The sequence below is a fragment of the Scyliorhinus torazame genome, chromosome 11, assembly GCF_047496885.1.
Source record: "Scyliorhinus torazame isolate Kashiwa2021f chromosome 11, sScyTor2.1, whole genome shotgun sequence".
In the NCBI taxonomy this organism is placed as follows: domain Eukaryota; kingdom Metazoa; phylum Chordata; class Chondrichthyes; order Carcharhiniformes; family Scyliorhinidae; genus Scyliorhinus; species Scyliorhinus torazame.
Genome location: NC_092717.1, coordinates 183838642 through 183860217, shown reverse-complemented (window position 1 = coordinate 183860217; position 21576 = coordinate 183838642). Strand labels below are relative to the sequence as shown.

Here is a 21576-nt window from a genome sequence, read left to right as displayed (position 1 = left end):
TCACTGTCTGTGCGGAGTCTGCACATCCTCCCTGTGTGTGCGTGGGTTTCCTCCGGGTGCTCCGGTTTCCTCCCACAGTCCAAAGATGTGCAGATTAGGTGGATTGGCCATGATTAATTGCCCTTAGTGTCCAAAATTGCCCTTAGTGTTGGGTGAGGTTTATGGGGATAGGGTGGAGGTGTTGATCTTGGGTAGGGTGCTCTTTCCAAGTGCCGGTGCAGACTCGATGGGCCGGATGGCCTCCTTCTGCACTGTAAATTCTATGATCTATGATCCTTGTATTTCTTGTTTTGACTGACGTTGAATGAGCTGCAGCTTCTTTGTCTTTCTTAGGGCTGATACAGATGAATAGGAGAACACATTTTATAGTCAGGTGGTTAAGCCAGATAATTCAGGGAAAGAAGTATGTTGATGTGATGCCTCTTTCATATTTGTGAATCAGGCATATTTGTATATTCTGTGGTCTGTTGTGGGTAACTGCAGTCACAAGTGTTCAATTTATGCAAAGTATCCACATTTGCCATGATTTGTACAGATATGGTTGGGGTTGCCGATGAGCTTTGTGGAAGATCAAAGTCAGGGATCATCTATGTTGGATTTTTCACAAGATGTTTTACTTTTTATGAACTCCATTCAGCTTTTAATCTCATCATCTCATCACACGTATTGCCTCCTTCCACTTCCATAATATTACCCGCATCTGCTGAAACTTTGCCTATACCGTTGTCACCTCCAGGTTCTGCTATTCTGAAACTCTCCTGGACAACTTCCCATCCACTCACCCACCACAAATAATTAATCAGAACTAGAACAAGTTAGTGATATAACAGGTTTTAGGTTTGATGTTAGCTCTGATTCTCTGTAGAATGGCATTCTCTGCTTTTATTGCATATTCCCAGCATCTGTACTTTTTTCATTTTATATCTCGGAGAAAATTGGCAGTAACATTACCTACAAACTTAACCGTAAAGCTGCAAATGTGAGCTGGGAAAAATAACTTGTCTAAATAGGAAGGAAAATTTAGCCACAAGTACAGTTTACTTCAAGGACACATGTAGCTTGAGTTAAACGCCCTGCAGACTTGTTTGGGTAAGGACTAGATTTTAATGAATCTAGACTTTAGAAGATCACTTGCCATATCAGTATTATAGCTTCATCGAAATGGTTGTCACAGCACAACTTCCCCAATTACTATAACTGTCAGGTGATGAGTGCTGGCAGACAGGTAGAAATAAAACTTCAATTGTGAATATGCTTCCATGTAACACCCGACTAACATTGTGTAACATTGCACGGGGCGGCATGGTAGCACAGTGGTTAGCACTGTTGCTTCACAGTGCCAGGGAGCCGGGTTCAATTCCTGGCTTGGGTCACTCTACCGAGTCTGCACGTTCTCCCTGTGTCTGTGTGGGTTTCATCCGGGTGCTCTAGTTTCCTCCCACAAGTACCGAAAGATGTGCTTGTTAGGTGAATTGGACATTCTGAATTCTCCCTTAACAGAACAGGCGCCGGAGTGTAGCAACTAGGGGATTTTCACAGTAACTTCATGCAGTGTTAATGTAAACCTACTTGTGACAATAATAAAGATTATCATTCTTTATCAATGTAGGAATTTTGAAACACAATATGTGGGTTCGAGAGACTATTGCCAATAAGTGCTTTCCTGTAAAAAAAAGTATTGGGAGGTAAGATGGATAAAGAAAGTTGATGGGGGGGAAAAAATGGATAACTTGAGGCCCAGTGAACGGTCATTTCCTATTGTATTGAAACATCTTCAGACTGAATGTCTTCATACCATCCAGGTTTGATACATGAAATTACTAAATGTAATAATGGGTATATATTTAAAAAATCCAATATTCTTGCTTTAATTTTGCAAATCATAGAATTTACAATGCAGAAGGAGGCCATTCGGCCCATGTAGTCTGCACCGGACCTTGGAAAGAGCACCCTACTTAAGCCTACACTTCCACCCTAACCCCGTAACCCCACTTAACCTTTTTGGACCCAAAGGGCAATTTAGCCTGCCAATCCACCTAACCTGCACATCTTTGGACTGTGGGAGGAAACTGGAGCACCAGGAGGAAATCTCGCAGACACTGGGAGAACGTGCAGACTCCACACAGACCGTGACCCAAGCCGGGAATCGAACCTGGAGCTGTGAAACCACTGTGCTACTGTGCCAAGGTTTCCTCTGTAGCATTTAGCTATACCAGCTGAAATATTTACTTGCACCATGGAGGGGGAGAAGTTAACTGGTGCATTTAGTATCCGCATTAACTGGTGTCATTGCTATTAATTATTATCCACTGACCCCTGATGAAAAGTGTGACTGTTGGATGACAACCAAATTGGGTTAATCCATTTCTAATAATCTATATAGACCTTGTTAAATTACCTCCATCAATCTCACCTGGGTAACTCAGTCATCCGTGTCTCGTCTGGGTGACTCAGTAACCTACCGTGACCATATCTGGCTATCCTGGTCACCTTTCAAGTGTCGGTAATTTGGATCTTTGCTAATAAAGGGATCTGGGTATGTAACTGGTGCACAGGAAGTGGAAAATGAAGTTTAACGTGGAAAGTTGTCAATGACAACATTAGAAGCAGAGTAAATGTGGATTACTCATTAAATGGAAATACGCTTGCAATATTGGGACAAAAAATAGATTGGAGAGTTTAAAAAATTTTTTATGAGTCCCCAATCAATTTTTTCCAATTAAGGGCCAATTTAGCATGGCCAATCCACCTAGCCTGCACATCTTTTCGGTTGTGGGGGCGAAACCCATGCAGACACGGGGAGAATGTGCAAACTCCACATGGACAGCAACCCAGAGCCGGGATCGAACCTGGGACCTTGGTGCTGTGAGGCAACAGGGCTAACCCACTGTGCCACCGTGCCGCCCAATAGATTGGAGAGTTGAGAAAAGTAGGGGTTAAGATGTATAGCTGGAAATGAGACGTAGAATTCTAAGGCGGTGATGTTGAATTTTCATCATACTTGTTAAGGTGACAGCTGGTATGTATGCTCCGTATTGGAGAGAAGATGCGGAAATGCTGGAATGCATTCAGAGGAGGTCTACAAGGCAAATTACTGATATTTACTAGGACTAATATTCTTAAAAAGTTCCAAAATGTCATATTTTACCCTCTGGGGAAAGAGGGGGAGGGAGAACCTTCATAGGATTTGAGTTTGCTTGATTGACACTGATCAATTAGCCTAATATCCACTCCTTCTGCCACCCTGGCACTGTGGCTAATGTGTAGTTATAGAAGCACTAAAAATTCTGCATGACTTTTGTCTTGTGAGAGTATCTTTAAGAAATGGGTGTTTCTAAATAGCTTCAGTGATGTCAGAGTGTGGGTGGAGCTGCACTATCTGTCTGCTTTACTTTCGCTTTGGGCTGTCTGCTACAGGGTGTGTTTAGTTTCGTTTTGAGAGCTGGATAGCTGCAGGAAAAGCAAGCAGCTGCATAAGGATCTCTGCAATGTAAAGACTGTGTCCAGATCATTTGGGTGATTTCAAAGTGATAACTGCTCTCAGTAGAGAATTTAAATCTGATGAAGAGGGTCTTTTGTCTTATGGATGTTGCGAGGAAAGATCAAGGGTTACTTATAGAATATTGTATCTTTGGGGATGGTTGGTATTGATAGTGTTAAGATGTTTACCGTGGGTTTATAAAGTGTTAACTGGTTTTATAAATAAAGTGTTTTAATTTAAAAGTACTTTAAATGCTCTGTTGCACCACACCTGTAAAGTAGACCCATGTGCTCCCCATAACCACAAGTTGTGATTCAGGTGAACTCCATGATACACTTTGGGGTTCTCTAAACCCTGGCCCATAACACTCTTGTAGCAGCATTTCCCAAGCCTACAATCGCCATCAGTTTGGACAGGTGCAGATGGCTAGCTTTACCTCTGTACCTCTCCAGTCATACACCAGTCCACCTTGTGCATATATCTCTGTTTCTTCATAGTAGCCGAGTCAAAATCTTGAAACTTAGTTCGATGATCATTATAGTGGAAATGTGGGGCGGTGCAGTGGTTAGCACAGCTGCCTCATGTCACCGAGGACCCAGGTTCGGACCCGGGTCACTCTCCGTGTGAAGTTTGCACATTCTCCCAGTGTCTGCGTGGGTCTCAGCCCCACAACTCAAAGATGTGCAGGATAGGTGAATTGGCTACGCTGAGGTTCCCTTTAATAAAATGAAAGTGACCCCATTGTGTAGGTTGAGGGATAAATATTGGCGAAGACACTGGGAGACCTCTCTCGCTGCTCTTAGAATACTTTATTCTGATTCTGCACATCCACCTGAGGAATGACAGGGTTTTGATTGAATGTCTTATCTGAAAGATAGCACCTCCAACAAGATTAGCAATCTTTCAAAAGACTTCCGGTTGCGGCTATGCGGAGCTAAGCCGCACGATTCGGCAGCTCCCGCGAAAATGGACTTTCGGGCCCGATAGAAGAGCCCCAACGGAACTTTTTTCACAGCCAACCCATGGGGAAGAGAGGAGAGAGGTCCCCTACTAACTTGTATGGACCGCACCCACAGTGAAACAGCCAAAAAAGTGGCATTGGAGGGAAAACAAGCAAAATGGCGGCGGCCGAGGGCAAAGAGGAAATGCAGGAATTCATCAAGCGTTGCTTCGAGGAGCTGCGTAAGGAGATGGTGGCGCCTATGTTGGCAATAATTGAAGGACTGGAGGCAATCCAGAAAGCCCACGAGGTGAAGATCCAGGAGATCCAGGACAAAGTGAGTGAGAATGAGGACTCACCATGATACTAATCAACGGCAACAAGACATAGAAAGGCGAGCATAATGGGCAGACAAGTGGCTGATGGAATTTAATAAAGAGAAGTGAGGTGATGCATTTTATCAGAAGCATATAGACACAACGGCAGTAATCGAAGGACTAGGGATAACCCAGAAGGCCCACGAGGTGAAGATTCAGGAGGTCCAGAAAAGAGTGCGTGAGAATGAGGATGAGCTCTTGGGCCTGGCGGTGAAAGTGGAGCGGCACAAGGCGCTACACAAGACGTGGGCGGGAAGACTCGAAGACCTGGAGAACAGGTCGAGGAGGAATAATTTGAGGATCCTGGGTCTCCCAGAAGGAGTGGAGGGGGCTGACGCCGCGGCATATGCGGGCACAATGATCGGGGCGCTGATGGGCGCGGATGCCCCCCCGGGATTGTTGGAGCTGGAAGGGGCGCACCGAGTGCTGGCGAGGAAGTCCAAGGCAAATGAGCTGCCAAGGGCGATGGTGGTGAGATTTCACCGGTTTACGGACAGAGAGAGGGTCCTGAAATGGGCCAAGAAGGAGCGGAGCAGCAAATGGAACAACGCAGAGATCAGAATATACCCGGACTGGAGCACGGAGGTCGCTAACGGAGCGGGTTTCATCCGGACCAAAGCGGTGCTGCTTCAGAAAGGAGTGAAATTTAGAATGTTGCAGCCAGCGCGACTGTGGGTTACACATAATGGCCAACACCACTTCTTCGAAACGCCCGAAGAGGCGTGGACCTTTATACTAACTGAAAGGGTGGACTCTAATTGAGGGTTTGTGAGGGTGGGGGGTGTTTGAGGGTTAAAGTACGATGGTTGTTGTATTTCGGGGGTCAATCACGCGCTGGGAATGTTATATGGGCTGGGGGAGAGAGACAAGGCCGCGACAGGAGCTGCGCCAGAGGGGGCGGGGCAGGCTTTGGAAAGCGCGGTGTTCTTTTCCCGCGCGCGGGAAGAAAGGCGGGAAGGGGAACGAAGGAACGTATATTGATGGGGAGACTCCCACACGGTTGGGGGGGGGGTCAAAGGGATGGTGGGGGAAGCCGGGGTCAGCAGGTGTCAGCTGACTTACGGGGGTGATATGGGGGGGGGGGGGGAGCAAAAAAGCTAGACAGGGGCCTGGGGGGGGAGCAAAAAAGCTAGACAGGGGGGTGGGGGGGGGTTGCTGCTGCACTGGCCGAAAGGGAATGGGACACAGAAGAGGCGGTCGGGACGGAGGTCCCCCGGCTGGGGGACCAGAGGGTGAGGGAGACGCGGACATGGGTCTGGCCCAGAAAAGGAGATGGCTAGCCCGGGGGGGGGAGAAAGAGTGTGAGAGCCCCTCCAATCCGGCTGATAGTGTGGAACGTGAGGGGCCTGAATGGGCCGGTGAAGAGGGCTCGAGTGTTCGTGCACTTGAAGGGTCTGAAGGCAGACGTGGCTATGCTCCAAGAGACACACCTGAAGGTGGCGGACCAGGTTAGGTTAAGAAGGGGATGGGTAGGACAGGTATTTCACTCGGGACTGGACATGCAAAATATAGGGGTGGCAATTCTGATGGGAAAGCATGTGTCATTTGAGGCCAAGACTATCGTAGTGGATAATGGAGGGAGATATGTGATGGTGAGTGGTAGGTTGCAAGGGACGTGGGTGGTGTTGGTAAATGTATACGCCCCGAACTGGGATGATGCTGGATTCATGAAGCGCGTGTTGGGGCGCATTCCGGACCTGGAGGTAGGAGGACTGATGGGAAGGGACTTCAATACAGTGCTGTATCCAGCACTGGACCGCTCCAGATCAAGGACTGGAAAGAGGCCGGCGGCGGCCAAGGTGCTCGGGGGGTTTATGGATCAGATGAGGGGAGTGGACCCATGGAGGTTTGTAAGACCGCACGCCAGGGAATTTTCTTTCTTTTCCCACGTGCACAAGGCCTACTCCCGGATAGATTTTTTTGTTCTGGGCAGGGCGCTCATCCCGAGGGTGGAGGGGACGGAGTATTCGACCATAGCCGTTTCGGACCATGCCCCGCACTGGGTGGAAATGGGGCTGGGAGAGGAGAGAGACCAACGCCCACTGTGGCGGCTGGACGTGGGACTGTTGGCAGATGAGGTGGTGTGTGGGAAGGTGAGTGGGTGTATCGAAAGGTACTTGGAGGCCAACGACAACGGGGAGGTGCGAGTGGGGGTGGTATGGGAGGCGTTGAAGGCGGTGATCAGGGGAGTGCTAATCTCCATCAGGGCTCATAGGGAGAGGACAGAGGGCATGGAAAGGGAGAGGTTAGTGGGGGAGATTTTGCGAGTGGACAGGAGATACGCAGAGGCCCCGGAGGAGAGATTACTTTGGGAAAGGCGACGGCTCCAGACGGAGTTTGACCTGTTGACCACAGGGAAGGCGGAGGCACAGTGGAGGAAGGTGCAGGGGGCGACGTAAGAGTACGTGGAAAAGGCCAGTCGGATGCTGGCACACCAGCTCCGCAAGAGGACGGCAGCGAGGGAAATAGGAGGAATCAAAGATGGAGGGGGAGCCACGGTTTGGAGTGCAATGAAAATAAGCAAGGTATTCAAGGCCTTCTATGAAGAGCTGTACAGATCCCAGCCCCCAGGGGGGGGAAAGAGGGGATGAGACGATTCCTAGACCAACTACGGTTCCCGAGGGTGGAGGAGCAAGAGGCGGCTGGTTTGGGGGCACCAATCTGGTTGGAGGAGCTGAGTAAGGGTCTGGGGAGTATGCAGGCGGGGAAGGCCCTGGGGCCGGACGGGTTCCCGGTGGAGTTCTATAGAAAGTATGTGGACCTATTGGCCCCGCTACTAGTGAGGACCTTTAACGAGGCAAGAGAGGAGGGGACCCCGCCCCCGACAATGTCGGAGGCGACAATTTCCTTGATTCTGAAGCGAGACAAGGACCCACTGCAATGTGGATCGTACAGGCCGATTTCGCTCCTCAATGTGAACGCTATGTTATTGGCAAAAGTGCTGGCCACGAGGATTGAGGACTGTGTCCCGGGGGTGATACATGAGGACCAGACGGGATTCGTAAAGGGCAGGCAATTAAACACGAACGTGCGGCGGCTCTTAAACGTGATAATGATGATGTCGGAGGAGGGAGAGGCGGAGATGGTGGCAGCTATGGACGCGGAAAAGGCCTTTGACCGAGTAGAGTGGGAGTACCTCTGGGAGGTGTTGCGTAGGTCTCTGTTCGGGGGAGGGTTTATTAGCTGGGTTAAGCTCCTTTACAGTGCCCCGGTGGCGAGTGTGGTGACGAACCGGCGGAGGTCGGAGTACTTTCGGCTGTACCGAGGAACGAGGCAGGGGTGCCCCCTGTCCTCCCTGTTGTTTGCATTGGCGATTGAACCCTTGGCCATAGCACTGAGGGAGTCTAATAAATGGAGGGGGGTGGTCCGCGGGGAGAAGAGCATCGGGTGTCGCTATACGCGGATGATCTGCTGTTGTACGTGGCGAACCCAATGGAGGGGATGGTGGAGGTCATGCAGACTCTGAGGGAGTTTGGGGAGTTCTCGGGCTATAAGCTCAATGTAGGGAAGAGTGAGCTTTTTGTATTACAGGCAGGGGACCAAGAAAGAGGGATAGGGGACCTACCGCTGAGGAGGGCGACGGGGAGTTTTCGGTATCTGGGGATCCAGATAGCTAGGAGTTGGGGGGCCCTACACAAATTGAATCTGACGAGGTTGGTGGACCAAATGGAGGCGGACTTCAAAAGATGGGACACGTTGCCGCTTTCGTTGGCAGGTAGAGTGCAGTCGGTCAAAATGGTGGTCCTTCCGAGGTTTTTGTTTGTGTCTCAGTGCCTTCCCATCGTGATCACCAAGGGCTTTTTTAAGAGAGTAAGTAGGAGTATTATGGGGTTTGTGTGGGCGAATAAGACCCTGAGGGTAAGGAGAGGGTTCCCGGAACGCAGTAGGGACCTGGGGAGCTACTACTGGGCAGCAAATGTGGCGATGATCCGCAAGTGGGTTATGGAGGGAGAGGGGGCGGCATGGAAGAGGATGGAAATGGCGTCCTGTAAAGGAACGAGCTTGGGGGCGTTGGTGACGGCACCGCTGCCGTTCTCGCCATCAAAGTATACCACGAGCCCGGTGGTGGCGGCAATGTTAAGGATCTGGGCCAGTGGAGACGGCACAGGGGTGCAGTGGGAGACTCGGTGTGGTCCCCGATCAGGGGTAATCACCGGTTTGTCCCGGGGAAGATGGACTCCAGGGCTGGCATCGGGCGGGGATTAGAAGAATGGGGGACCGGTTCATTGGCGGGACATTTGCGAGCCTAGGGGCACTGGAGGTGACGTTTGAGCTACCCCCGGGAAATGCATTTAGATATATGCAGGTGAGGGCTTTTGTGAGGCGATGGGTCAGGGAATTCCCGTTGCTCCCGGCACAATAAATTCAAGACGGTGATCTCGGGTGTGTGAGTCAGGGAGGGCAAGGTTTCTGCAATACACCAAGAGATGAAAGAAGAGGGGGAAGCCCTAGCAGAAGAGTTGAAGGGTAAATGGGAGGAGGAACTGGGGGAGAAGATCGAGGAAGGTTTTTGGGCTGATGCCCTAGGTAGGGTTAATTCCTCCTCCTCGTGTGCCAGGCTCAGCCTGATACAATTTAAGGTGGTTCACAGGGCACACTTGACAGGGGCGAGGTTGAGTAGGTTCTTTGGGGTAGAGGACAGATGTGGAAGGTGTTCAGGGAGTCCGGCGAACCATGTCCACATGTTTTGGTCATGCCCAGCACTGGAGGGGTTCTGGCGAGGAATGGCGGGAACAATATCTCAGGTGGTGAAAGTCCGGGTCAAGCCAAGCTGGGGGCTAGCAATATTCGGAGTCGTGGATGAGCCGGGAGTGCAGGAGGCGAAAGAGGCCGGAATTCTGGCTTTTGCGTCCCTAGTAGCCCGGCGAAGGGTCTTGTTATTGTGGAAGGAGGCGAAGCCCCCTAGCCTGGAAGCCTGGATAAATGACATGGCCGGGTTCATAAAACTGGAGTGGATTAAGTTTGCCTTGAGAGGGTCTGCGCAGGGGTTCTACAGGCGGTGGCAACCGTTCCTAGACTACCTCGCGGAGCGTTAGAGGAAGGCCGGTCAGCAGCAGCAGCAGTAACCCTGGGGAGGGAGGGGGGAACGAGAGACTGTTTGAGGGGATGGATGAGCGGGAGATAACATGGAGGGTGGGGGAAACTGGCACGTGTGGGCGAGAGTCAGTGTATAAAGCTATGTAAATATACCATTTTGCCATGTATATATCTTGCTCAGTGCGATTTTGTGTTATTTTGTTACGGGGGGGGGGGGGGGGGGTTATTGTTTGTAAGGGGAAAAAATTGTGTTGTCAAAAAATCTTAATAAATATATATATATTTTTTTTAAAAAAGCAATCTTTCAAAACTGCACTGCACTGTCACCCTACTTTGTTGTGGAGATGCCGGCGTTGGACTGAGGTGAGCACAGTAAGAAGTCTTACAACACCAGGTTAAAGTCCAACAGGTTTGTTTCAAACACTAGCTTTCGGAACACTGCTCCTTCCTCAGGCCTGGTGTTGTAAGACTTCTTACTGTACCCTACTTTGTGTTCTAGACTCGAGTGGGACTTGAAACCCACAATTTTCTGATTTGAGCAAAAGTAGAACCATTGAGCCAATGCTAACACCACAAATTGATCAGTTGTGAAACATACTGCCAGAAAAGATAAAAGTAGTAACATGGAACAGTACAGCACAGAACAGGCCCTTCGGACCTCGATGTTGTGCCAAGCATTGTCCGAAACCAAGATTAGCTATCCCACTCCCTGTCATTCTGGTGTGCTCCATGTGCCTATCCAATAACCGCTTGAAAGTTCCTAAAGTGTCTGACTCCACTATCACAGCAGGTAGTCCATTCCACACCCTAACCAGTCTCTGAGTAAAGAACCTACCTCGGACATCCCTCCTATATCTCCCACCCTGAACTTTATAGTTATGCCCCCTTGTAACAGCTACACCCACCCGAGGAAATAGTCTCTGAACGTCCACTCTATCTATCCCCCTCATCATCTTATAAACCTCTATTAAGTCACCTCTCATCCTCCTCCGCTCCAAAGAGAAAAGCCCTAGCTCCCTCAACCTTTCCTCATAAGACCTATCCTGCAAACAAGGCAGCATCCTGGTAAATCTGCTTTGCACCCTTTCCAATGCTTCCACATCCTTCCTATAGTGAGGTGACCAGAACTGCACACAATACTCTGTGGTCTCACCAGGGTCATGTACAGTTGCAGCATAACCCTGCGGCTCTTAAACTCAAGCCCCCTGTTAATAAATGCTAACACACTATAGGCCTTCTTCACGGCTCTATCCACTTGAGTGGCAACCTTCAGAGATCTGTGGACATGGACCCCAAGATATCTCTGTTCCTCCACATTCCTCAGAACCCTGCCGTTGACCCTGTAATCCGCATTCAAATTTTTCCTACCAAAATGAATCATCTCGCACTTATCAGGGTTAAACTCCATCTGCCATTTTTCGGCCCAGCTATGCATCCTATCAATGTCTCTTTGCAGCCTACAACAGCCCTCCACCTCATCCACTACTCTACCAATCTTGGTGTCATCAGCAAATTTACTGACCCACCCTTCAGCCCCCTCCAAGTCATTGATAAAAATCACAAATAGCAGAGGACCCAGCACAGATCCCTGTGGTACACCGCTGGTAACTGGTCTCCAGTCTGAAAATTTTCCATCCACCACCACCCTCTGTCTTCTATGTGATAGCCAGTTACTTATCCAATTGGCCAGATTTCCCTCTATCCCACACCTCCTTACTTTCTTCATAAGTCGACCATGGGAACCTTATCAAACTCCTTACTAAAATCCATATATACGACATCAACCGCTCTACCTTCATCTACACACTTAGTTACCTCCTCAAAAAATTCAATCAAATTTGTGAGGCAAGACTTACCCTTCACGAATCCGTGTTGACTATCCCGGATTCAGCTGCATCTTTCCAAATGGTCATAAATCCTATCCTTCAGGACCTTTTCCATTAACTTACCGACCACCGAAGTAAGACTAACCGGCCTATGATTACCAGGGTCAATCCTATTCCCTTTCTTGAACAGAGGAACAACATTTGCCACTCTCCAGTCCTCTGACACTATCCCCATGGACAGGGAGGACCCAAAGACTCTGTAATCTCATCCCTTGCCTCCCAAAGAATCCTTGGATATATCCCATCTGGCCCAGGGGACTTGTCGACCCTAAGGTTTTTCAAAATTGCTAATACATCCTTCCTCAGAACATCTACCTCCTCCAGCCTACCCACCTGTATCACGCTCATCCTCAAAAACATGGCCCCTCTCCTTGGTGAACACTGAAGAAAAGTATTCATTCAACGCCTCTCCTATTTCTTCTGACTCCATGCACAAGTTCCCACTACTGTCCTTGACCGGCCCTAACTGCGGATGCTGGAATCTGAAACAAAAACAGACAATTCTAGACAATTCCAGGTTTGACACCAGGTTTGGGTGGAGAGAGAACAGAATGAATGTTTTGAGCCTGGATGACTTTGTTCAAACCCTTGCCAGAACAGGTATTGGAATGGAAAACTATGACTAGTAAAACATATTGTTGGTAGAGGTGATTAAGTTTTAGTTCCAGAATCACGGTAAAGAAACTGAAGGATTATGACTGAACACCAAAAGATATGGGGCGGGATTCTCCGAGCCAGTGGCGGGTTGGAGAATGGCCGAGGGGAGGGAAATTCCCGCCACGCCGCTCTGTCGACGGGCTGCTGATTCTCCGGTGACCGGAGAATCGGCACCAATCGTGGTCGCAGCGGCGCCGGTCGGGGGCCACTGAAATAGGCCCCCGTGGCGATTCTCCGCGGGACTGGCCGAACATCCACCGGTGTGGTTCTAACCTGGTACCACCCGGCGGGAGTTCGGACCCGTGGCCGCTGTGGACGTCCTGGGGGGGGGGGGGGGGGGGCAGGGGGATCTGACTCCAGGGGTGGGGCCTCCACGGGGTCCAGGCCCGCGATTGGGGGCATCAGATCGGTGGGTGGCCGTGATCTGGAGGGGGCCTATCTCCTTCCGCGCGGCCCGCTGGAAAGTCCCTGACATGTTGCTCCGCGCCGGCGGCAACCATGCGCATGCACGGTGCGGAGACTGCCGTCGTGCGCATGCGCTGACCCGCACCGGCCGTGCAGGGGTGTCTTTCGGTGCCAGAGCAGCGTATAGCCCCCTGAACAGCGGTGAATTGCTGGGCCAGGAGGCCCGTTGACGCTGGCGTACACCACTCCAGTGTTTACGCTGGCATCAACACTTGGCCGGGATTTCGGAGAATCCCGGCCATGGTACCGGAGGAGGCAGTGAGCCTATTGTGTCTGTGCTAGTTGAAGAACTATCTACTCTAATCCTCCCCTTCCAGCACTTGGCCCATTGCCACGTAGTTTACAGCACTTCCAGTGTCTAATCTATTTGTGCATGGTGTGCACTCATGTCACTGTGCATCAGTGGTGGAAGGAGTGAAGCTGGTGGATAGGTGCCATTCAAGTGGCTGGTTTAACCTGTTTCTTTCCAGGTTTTGTTTGGGATTAGAGTTTCTGCATTTACCATCTTTTCAAGAGTTCTAGATCCTCACCACACTTGGGTGAATAAATTACTAAACTCTCCTCTAATCCTTCTACTAATTAATTTAAATTTATGACCCCTGGTATTGGCCCCTCTGCTAACAGAAATGGATCTTTCACTTTATCTAGGTCATTCAATTTTATACATTTCAAATATCCCTGCATCCTTCTTTTGTTCCAAAGAAACTAACCCTGCCCATCCAATTGTACCTCATGGTTAAAATTCTCACTTGCTGGTAAAATCTTTTAAATTTCTTCTGTACCATCTGTACACCCTTCCTGTAATGTGATGACCAGAGCTCTACGCAGTACTCTAGCTGCAGTCTAACTTTGTTCCAGCAGAGCCTCCTTGCTCGTTCTTGCACCCCACGCCCCAGCCCATAAACAAAAGGCTACTGTATCCTTTCTGAACAACCTTTTCGAACTGTCTAGCCACCTTCTGTTACTCTATAGAATCTTACCCATTTATTGTATATTCCTTTGCCTAGTTTGTCTTCCCTTGCCTTATTTCTCCTCCCAAAATGCATGAATTCAATCTGAAGAGTGAGGTAAATTTGCTACAGAATGCCTGTTTTGGTGAGGTAGAGGAAGGCAGCTGAAGCCTGCGAAATTTAAGCAAAAAAATATTTGGCACCTGCAGCAGAGAACTAAAATTCAATGAACATGTTACAGGTGGCTGTGATGCAGGCAAAGGATTTTGTGCATGGTCTAATGCTGAGTATTGTGTGACATTTGGCAAGGTGGTGGCCTGGCACAGTCCTGAGAAGGAAAGGGGATTTGTTGTACTTCGAATGTACAAATGGTTCAGCGCTGAAGTCAAATGTAGCTTTGGCAATTTTGCTTTCTTGCTAGATTTCATTCAAACTGGGGTAAGTATATGATCTATGACCTACAATTAGTACTGTTCTTTTTCTCTCCTCCTCCCACCCTCAGCCCAGGCAACTGGTTTCCCACAAAGTAAGTTGCAATCTTTCTTCTATGATCCATCTACTATGATGGATAAGAATGCAGTCAGTACAATCAAATTACTTAGTGCTGCAGATTAACTTTGTCTCCTTTACAACAAGACTCTGGGGTGGTTCCGGCGGATTGGAAATTAGCAAACGTGACACCACTGTTTAAAAAAAGGAGATAGGCAGAAAGCGGGTAATTATAGGCCATGAGCTTAACTTCGGTAGAAGGGAAGATGCTGGAATCTTGTCAAGGAAGAAATAACGAGGCATCTGGATGGAAATTGTCCCATTGAGCAGATGCAGCATGGGTTCATAAAGGGCAGGTCGTGCCTAACTAATTTAGTGGAATGTTTTGAGGACATTACCAGTGCGGTAGATAACGGGGAGCCAATGGATGTGGTATATCTGGTTTTCCAGAAAGCTTTTGACAAGGTGCCACACATAAGATAAAGATGCATGGCATTAAGGGTAAAGTAGTAGCATGGATAGAGGATTGGTTAATTAATAGAAAGCAAAGAGTGGGGATTAATGGGTGTTTCTCTGGTTGGCAATCAGTAGCTAATGGTGCCCCTCAGGGATCAGTGTTGGGCCCACAATTGTTCACAATTTACATAGATGATTTGGAGTTGGGGACCAAGTGCAATGTGTCCAAGTTTGTAGACGACACGAAGTTGAGTGGTAAAGCAAAAAGTGCAGAGGATACTGGAAGTCTGCAGAGGGATTTGGATAGGTTAAGTGAATGGGCTAGGGCAGTGTTCTTCAAACTTTTTTTCCGGGGACCCATTTTTTCCAGCCGGCCAACCTTCGCGACCCACGTCGGCTGACCTTTGCGACCCACGTCGGCCGACCTGCACGACCCACCATTTTCTCTTGCCTTGTTTGCTGCTGACAAATGGAGGAAATGGTTTCTGGTCCCTTTGCCCTTGTACACGCTCCTCCAATGGAACCTGTTGGATGAAAGTGAAGCCTTCCGGTGTCGGAACGTATGGAGTCTCCATCTGTCCAAAGTTCTGCATTTTTTAATAGGCCAGTTAGCTTAACTTCGGTAGTAGAGACGATGCTGGAATCTATCATCAAGGAAGAAATAGCGAGGCATCTGGATGGAAATTGTCCCATTGGGCATACACAGCATGGGTTCATAAAGGACAGGTCGTGCCTAACTAATTTAGTGGATTCTTTTGAGGACATTACCAGAGCGGTAGACAATGGGGAGTCGATGGATGTGGTATATCTGGATTTCTAGAAAGCCTTTGACAAGGTGCCACACAAAAGGTTGCTGCATAAGATAAAGATGCATGGCATTAAGGGTAAAGTAGTAGCATAGATAGAGGATTGGTTAATTAATAGAAAGCAAAGAGGGGGGAATTAATGGGTGTTTCTCTGGTTGGCAATCTGTAGCTAGTGGTGTCCCTCGGGGATCAGTGTTGTGCCCACAATTGTTCACAATTTACATAGATGATTTGGAGTTAGGGTCCAAGGGCAATGTGTCCAAGTTTGCAGACAACACTAAGATGAGTGGTAAAGTAAAAAGTGCAGAGGATACCGGAAGTCTGCAGAGGGATTTGGATAGGTTAAGTGAATGGGCTAGGGTCTGGCAGATGGAATACAATGTTGACAAATGTGAGGTTATCCATTTCGGTAGGAATAACAGCAAAAGGGATTATTATTTAAATGATAAAATATTAAAACATGCTGCTGTGCAGAGAGACCTGGGTGTGCTAGTGCATGAGTCGCAAAAAGTTGGCTTATAGGTGCAACAGGTGATTAAGAAGGCGAATGGAATTTTGTCCTTCATTGATAGAGGGATGGCGTTTAAGACTAGGGAGGTTATGCTGCAATTGTAGAAGGTATTAGTGAGGCCACACCTGGAGTATTGTGTTCAGTTTTGGTCTCCTTACCTGAGAAAGGATGTACTGGCGTTGGAGGATGTGCAGCGGAGATTCACTAGGTTAATCCCAGAGTTGAAGGGGTTAAATTATTAGGAGAGGTTGAGTAGACTGGGACTGTACTCATTGGAATTTAGAAGGATGAGGGGGGAATCTTATCGAAACATATGAAGTTATGAAGGGGATAGATACGGGCAGGTTGTTTCCACTGGTGGGTGAAAGCAGAACTAGGGGGCATAGCCTCATAATAAGGGGAAGTAGATTTAGGACTGAGCTTAGGAGGAACTTCTTCACCCAAAGGGTTGTGAATCTATGGAATTCCTTGTCCAGTGAAGCAGTTGAGGCTCCTTCATTAAATGTTTTTAAGATAAAGATAGTTTTTTGAAGAATAAAGGGGTTAAGGGTAATGGTGTTCGGGCTGGAAAGTGGAGCTGAGTCCACAAAAGATCAGCCATGATCTCATTGAATGGCGGAACAGGCTCGAGGGGCCAGATGGCCTACTCCTGCTCCTAGTTCTTATGTTCTACTGGAACAACGTTAAAGCCCAAGGCGCATCTCAGTGTCCTAACCTATTTTAAGATTTTAAAATGCAAATTGGGTTCCCAATCCTTAACTCTGCTTCAGGTATTATGATGGATAGGAATGCAGTCAGTACAATCAAATTACTTCGTGCTGCAGATTAACTTTGTCTTCTTTACAACAAGTGATTTTTACCTGAAGCTGGCATGGATAAAAATATGAATGAGGAAGAGCAAGTCAGAAATAAACTATCTTGCATTATTAATGTCAGTGTCCCTCATTGGGCTTATCAGATGCCAAGTGATTGTCATCCAACTTCTGTGCTTGCGTGGCTGCATCACCATACATTTACATAGTGAGCATTTTTATTGAGCATGCAGTTTCTACAATGCACCATTTCATGGAATGTTAAATCTTTCATTTTATCTTCTTTCAGGACATTGTTTTGCTTAGGATGGCTGACTTCGATCTGATTGACGCACTACATGAAAGCACTCCCAGTGTCGAACCAGAAGTTAAGAGGGATTTCATTGCCTCTCTGGAGGCAGAGAAATATGATGATGTTGTTGGGGAAAGTTTCACAAAAGAAAATTATGTTCCACTGCTGGATGACGATGAGACAAAATCACCATCTCTTTCAGAAGCTAAAGCGAATGCTGTGGTGCATTTGTATGGAAAGACTTCGCCTGAACAAGACGGTGATGGGGGACAATTGGCAGAACGTGAGTGCATGCGTAATACGAGTTTTTTATATTACGGCAGCAAGTGGAAACCTCACTGCCTGGAATAATAGGAAGACTTGCCTTTGAAGCTTGGGTGTTCATAAACATCCAAGTTGGGATCATACACGCTTACCAGCGCCACCAGCCTCCCCTCCAATACCCCTGTCACTATCACATATCTGCTTCCCTGGTCTGCAACCACTTTCTCAATCTGGAACCGTACTCTTTTGCTAAACAGGATCACTACCCCTTGAGCCGTACCATCAAATCCCAAATGAAAGTCGGAGCTGACCCAGCCTTTCCTTGGGTGACCCACCCAATATCGATTTCTTCCCCCCCCCCCTCCCACCTCTTCGGCCCATCAAAAGCTGCTTGCCAGGCTCCAATATCCACAGCTCCTCCCCCACCTCACCTCCGCTCACAAGCTGATTTAGGTTAGCCAACGCGGGGGCCTTCCCACCCAAAGCTTTCTCTCCCCTCTCCTTCTGCCCCATCCCAGGAAAAAACAACCAAACCCAAACATCTCAATAAAATAACATGGAATGTGGCGACTCGGGGCTTTTCACAGTAAATTCATTGAAATCTACTTGTGACAATAAGTTATTGTTATAATAAAACCGTCACAACAAAGAATGACAATCAAAACACTTAAACTCTATAACACCATGAAGAAAATCAACAGCGCAGATCAAAAAACAAAATATTTATCCACTCTCCCATTTCCCCATTGAGTCCACAACCCCTCTTCAGTTCCAGTCTTCACTTCCAGTCTTCACTTCTGTCCCAAGCCTTCTGCCTTCACGAACGCCTTCACCGTCTCAAAGTAGAAATCTCTGGCGTTGTAGGCCACCCTAAGCTTCGCTGGATACACCACACCAAATCGCATCCTGCTGTTGTATAATACTGTCTTCACTCGGCCGAAAGCTGCTCACCTCTTTGCCAGCTCCACCGTCAAGTCCTGAGAAATGCGAACTCCAGCATCAACCCACTACACCTCCCGCTTCTGCTTCGCCCAGTTCAAAACCTTCTCCTTCATGTGGTACTTGTGGAAGCAGATGATCACAGCCCTTGGCGGCTCATTTAACTTTGGCTTCGGCTTCAGCGACCGATGAGCACAGTCCAGTTCATACCAGGATGGTTCCTCTCCCTCCCCCATCCATTCCTCCAACATCTTGGCGACGTACTCAGTCAGCCTCGAGCCCTCTAGCAAGCCCACAATACTCATGTTTTGCCACCTCGAGCGGTTCTCCATGTCCTCCAGTTTTGCTCGAAGCCGCTTATTGGCCTTGTCCACCCTCCGCAGTTCATCCCCCATCGAGGTGAGCTGATTTCTGTGCTGCGACACAGCCTCCACTCTCTTCACCTTCTCGTACTGCTCCCTCACCTTGGCTAATGTCTTCGCCACAGCTACTCTCACCGGAACGACTACCTCCTCCACCAACATCTTCAAAGCCACCGCCATCTCCTTCATCAACGCCTCCATGTGCTTCGCAAACTGCTTCTCCAACTCCAAAGCATTCAATCATTCGCAAATTGCCCCCAGGACCGGACTTTAAAACTCCTAAAAGCCCGCCTCAAGCAGGAGTCACCCAGCATGCGACTTCTCCTCCACATGCCGCCACCGGAAGTCCCGCCTGGTCGTATTGTCAATGGACTAGTAATCCAGAGACCCGGGGTAATGTTTTCGGGATGCGAGTTCAAATCCCACCGTGGTAGATGGTGGAATTTACCTTGACCATGAAGCAAACCATGGTTGATTGTTGTTAAAAATCCACCTGGAACACTAATCTCTTTTAGAGAAGGGAACCTACTGTCCTTACGCAACACTTATCTAGGCACCGGAAACAACTATGACAAACCCAGCCCTGTCTACCTGACAAAGCCCTCCTCCTTATAAACATCTGGGAGCATGTACCAAAAGAGGGAGGGCTGTCTCACGGACTAGTCAAGCGACAGTCTGACATAGTCATACTCTCGAAAACATGCCTTCTAGATTATGTCCTAGACACAAGGGTGACGAGGGTGCAGAACATACTCTGGATGGGGACTTCCAATGTCCCATCACCATGAGTGGCTCAGTAATACCACCATAGAGAGCTAGCTGGGTCTTAAAGCTGCTAGACTGAGATTGCGGCAGGTGGTGTGGGAACCAATCAGAGGGAAAAACATACTTGAGGATGGCACAGTGGTTAGCACTGCTGCCTCAGAGAGTCAGGGACCCGAGTTTGAATCTGGCCATTGGTGACTGTCCAGGTGGAGTTTGCACATAGTTCTCGTGTCTGCGTGGGTTTCCTCCGGGTGCCCTGGTTTCCTCCCACAGTCCAAAGATGTGCAGGTGAGATGGATTGGCCAGGCTAAACTGCCCCTTAGTGGTCAAGGATGTGTAGGTTAGGTGGGTTTATGGGGTTGTAGGGATAAGGTGGGGGAGTGGGTCTTGGGTGCTTTTTCGGATGATCGATGCAGACTCGGGCCAAATGGCCTCCTTCTGCACTGTCATATTGGTAGGAGTGAACACTGCGCAGTCGTTGAGTCCCGTCTTCACATTGAGGATACCCTCCATCTTGTTGTTTGGCACTACCACCATGCTAAATTTGATAACTTGGAACAGATATAGCAACTCAACTGGGTATGCATGAGGCTCTGGGCTATCAGCAGCAGCAGAATTGAACTCTACAACAATCTAACATCTACCAGCTTTGATAAAGGGTCATCTGAACTCGAAACGTTGGCTCTCTTCTCTCTGTGCAGATGCTGAGATTTTCCAGCATTTTCTCTTTTGATCTAACATCACAGCCTGCCATATCCCCCACTCTACCATTACCACTGAGCCAAAAATGAACAAGCTAAGTGATTCCACAACCAATGGATCAGATTTAAGCTCTGTAGTCCTGCCACATCAGCTGTGAATGGTGGTGGACTATTAAACAACTCACTGAAGGTGGTGGCTCCCGAATTATCCCCATACTTGATAATTGAGGAGCCCAATGCATTAGTGTAAAAGGTGAGGCTAAAGCAGTCACAACAATCTTCAGCCCGAAATGCAGTGCATGATCCATCGTAAATGCCAGTCAGCCAATTCGATTCACTCCACTTGATATCAATAAATAACTGAAGGCATTGGGTACTGCAAAGTCTGTGTGCCCCGCTATTCTGGCAATAATCCTGAAGACTTGTTCCGGAATGTGCTGTTCTCTTAGCCAAGCTGTTCCAGTACAGCTACAACACTGACATCTACCTGGCAATGTGGAAAGAAAATTGCTCAGATATGTCTTAAGGAAATAAGGGAGAGTATCAAATTGAAGGAAAAAGCATACAAAGTGGCAAAGATTAGTGGGAAGCTAGAGGACTGGGAAATCTTTAGGGGCAACAGAAAGCTACTAAAAAAGCTATAAAGAAGAGTAAGATAGATTATGCGAGTAAACTTGCTCAGAATATAAAAACCGATAGTACAGGTTTCTACAAAGGTAAATATTGGTCCTTTAGAGGATGAGAAGGGAGATTTAATAATGGGAGATGAGGAAATGGCTGAGGAACTGAACAGGTTTTTTGGGTCGGTCTTCACAGTGGAAGACACAAACAACATGCCAGAGACTGATGGAAATGAGGCTATGACAGGTGAGGACCTTGAGAGGATTGTTATCACCAAGGAGGTAGTGATGGGCAAGCTAATGGGGCGAAAGGTAGACAAGTCTCATGGCCCTGATGGAATGCATCCCAGCATGCTAAAAGAGATGGCTAGGGAAATTGCAAATGCACTAGTGATAATTTACCAAAATTCACTAGACTCTGGGGTGGACCTGGCGGATTGGAAATTAGCAAACGTGACACCTGTTTAAAAAAGGAGGTAGGCAGAAAGCGGGTAATTATAGGCCAGTTAGCTTAACTTCGGTAGTAGGGAAGATTCTGGAATCTTATCATCAAGGAAGAAATAGCGAGGCATCTGGATGGAAATTGTTCCATTGGGCAGATGCAGCATGGGTTCATAAAGGGCAGGTCATGCCTAACTAATTTAGTGGAATTTTTTGAGGACATTACCAGTGCGGTAGATAATGGGGAGCCAATGGATGTGGTATATCTGGTTTTCCAGAAAGCTTTTGACAAGGTGCCACACATAAGATAAAGATGCATGGCATT

The 21576-nt window shown here is 48.2% G+C and overlaps 1 protein-coding gene across 13 annotated transcripts in view; it reads left to right on the top strand.

The window, feature by feature from the left end:
* LOC140385700 (uncharacterized) overlaps positions 1–21576 on the top strand; it is a 661829-nt gene that overhangs the window by 141133 nt on the left and 499120 nt on the right. For all 13 annotated transcript variants that reach the window (XM_072468125.1, XM_072468137.1, XM_072468135.1 and 10 more), the window contains exon 2: positions 17157–17442. In XM_072468125.1, coding sequence (XP_072324226.1) covers positions 17175–17442 — 268 coding nt within the window. In that variant the 5' untranslated portion in view covers positions 17157–17174. The remainder of the gene's footprint in view (positions 1–17156; positions 17443–21576) is intronic.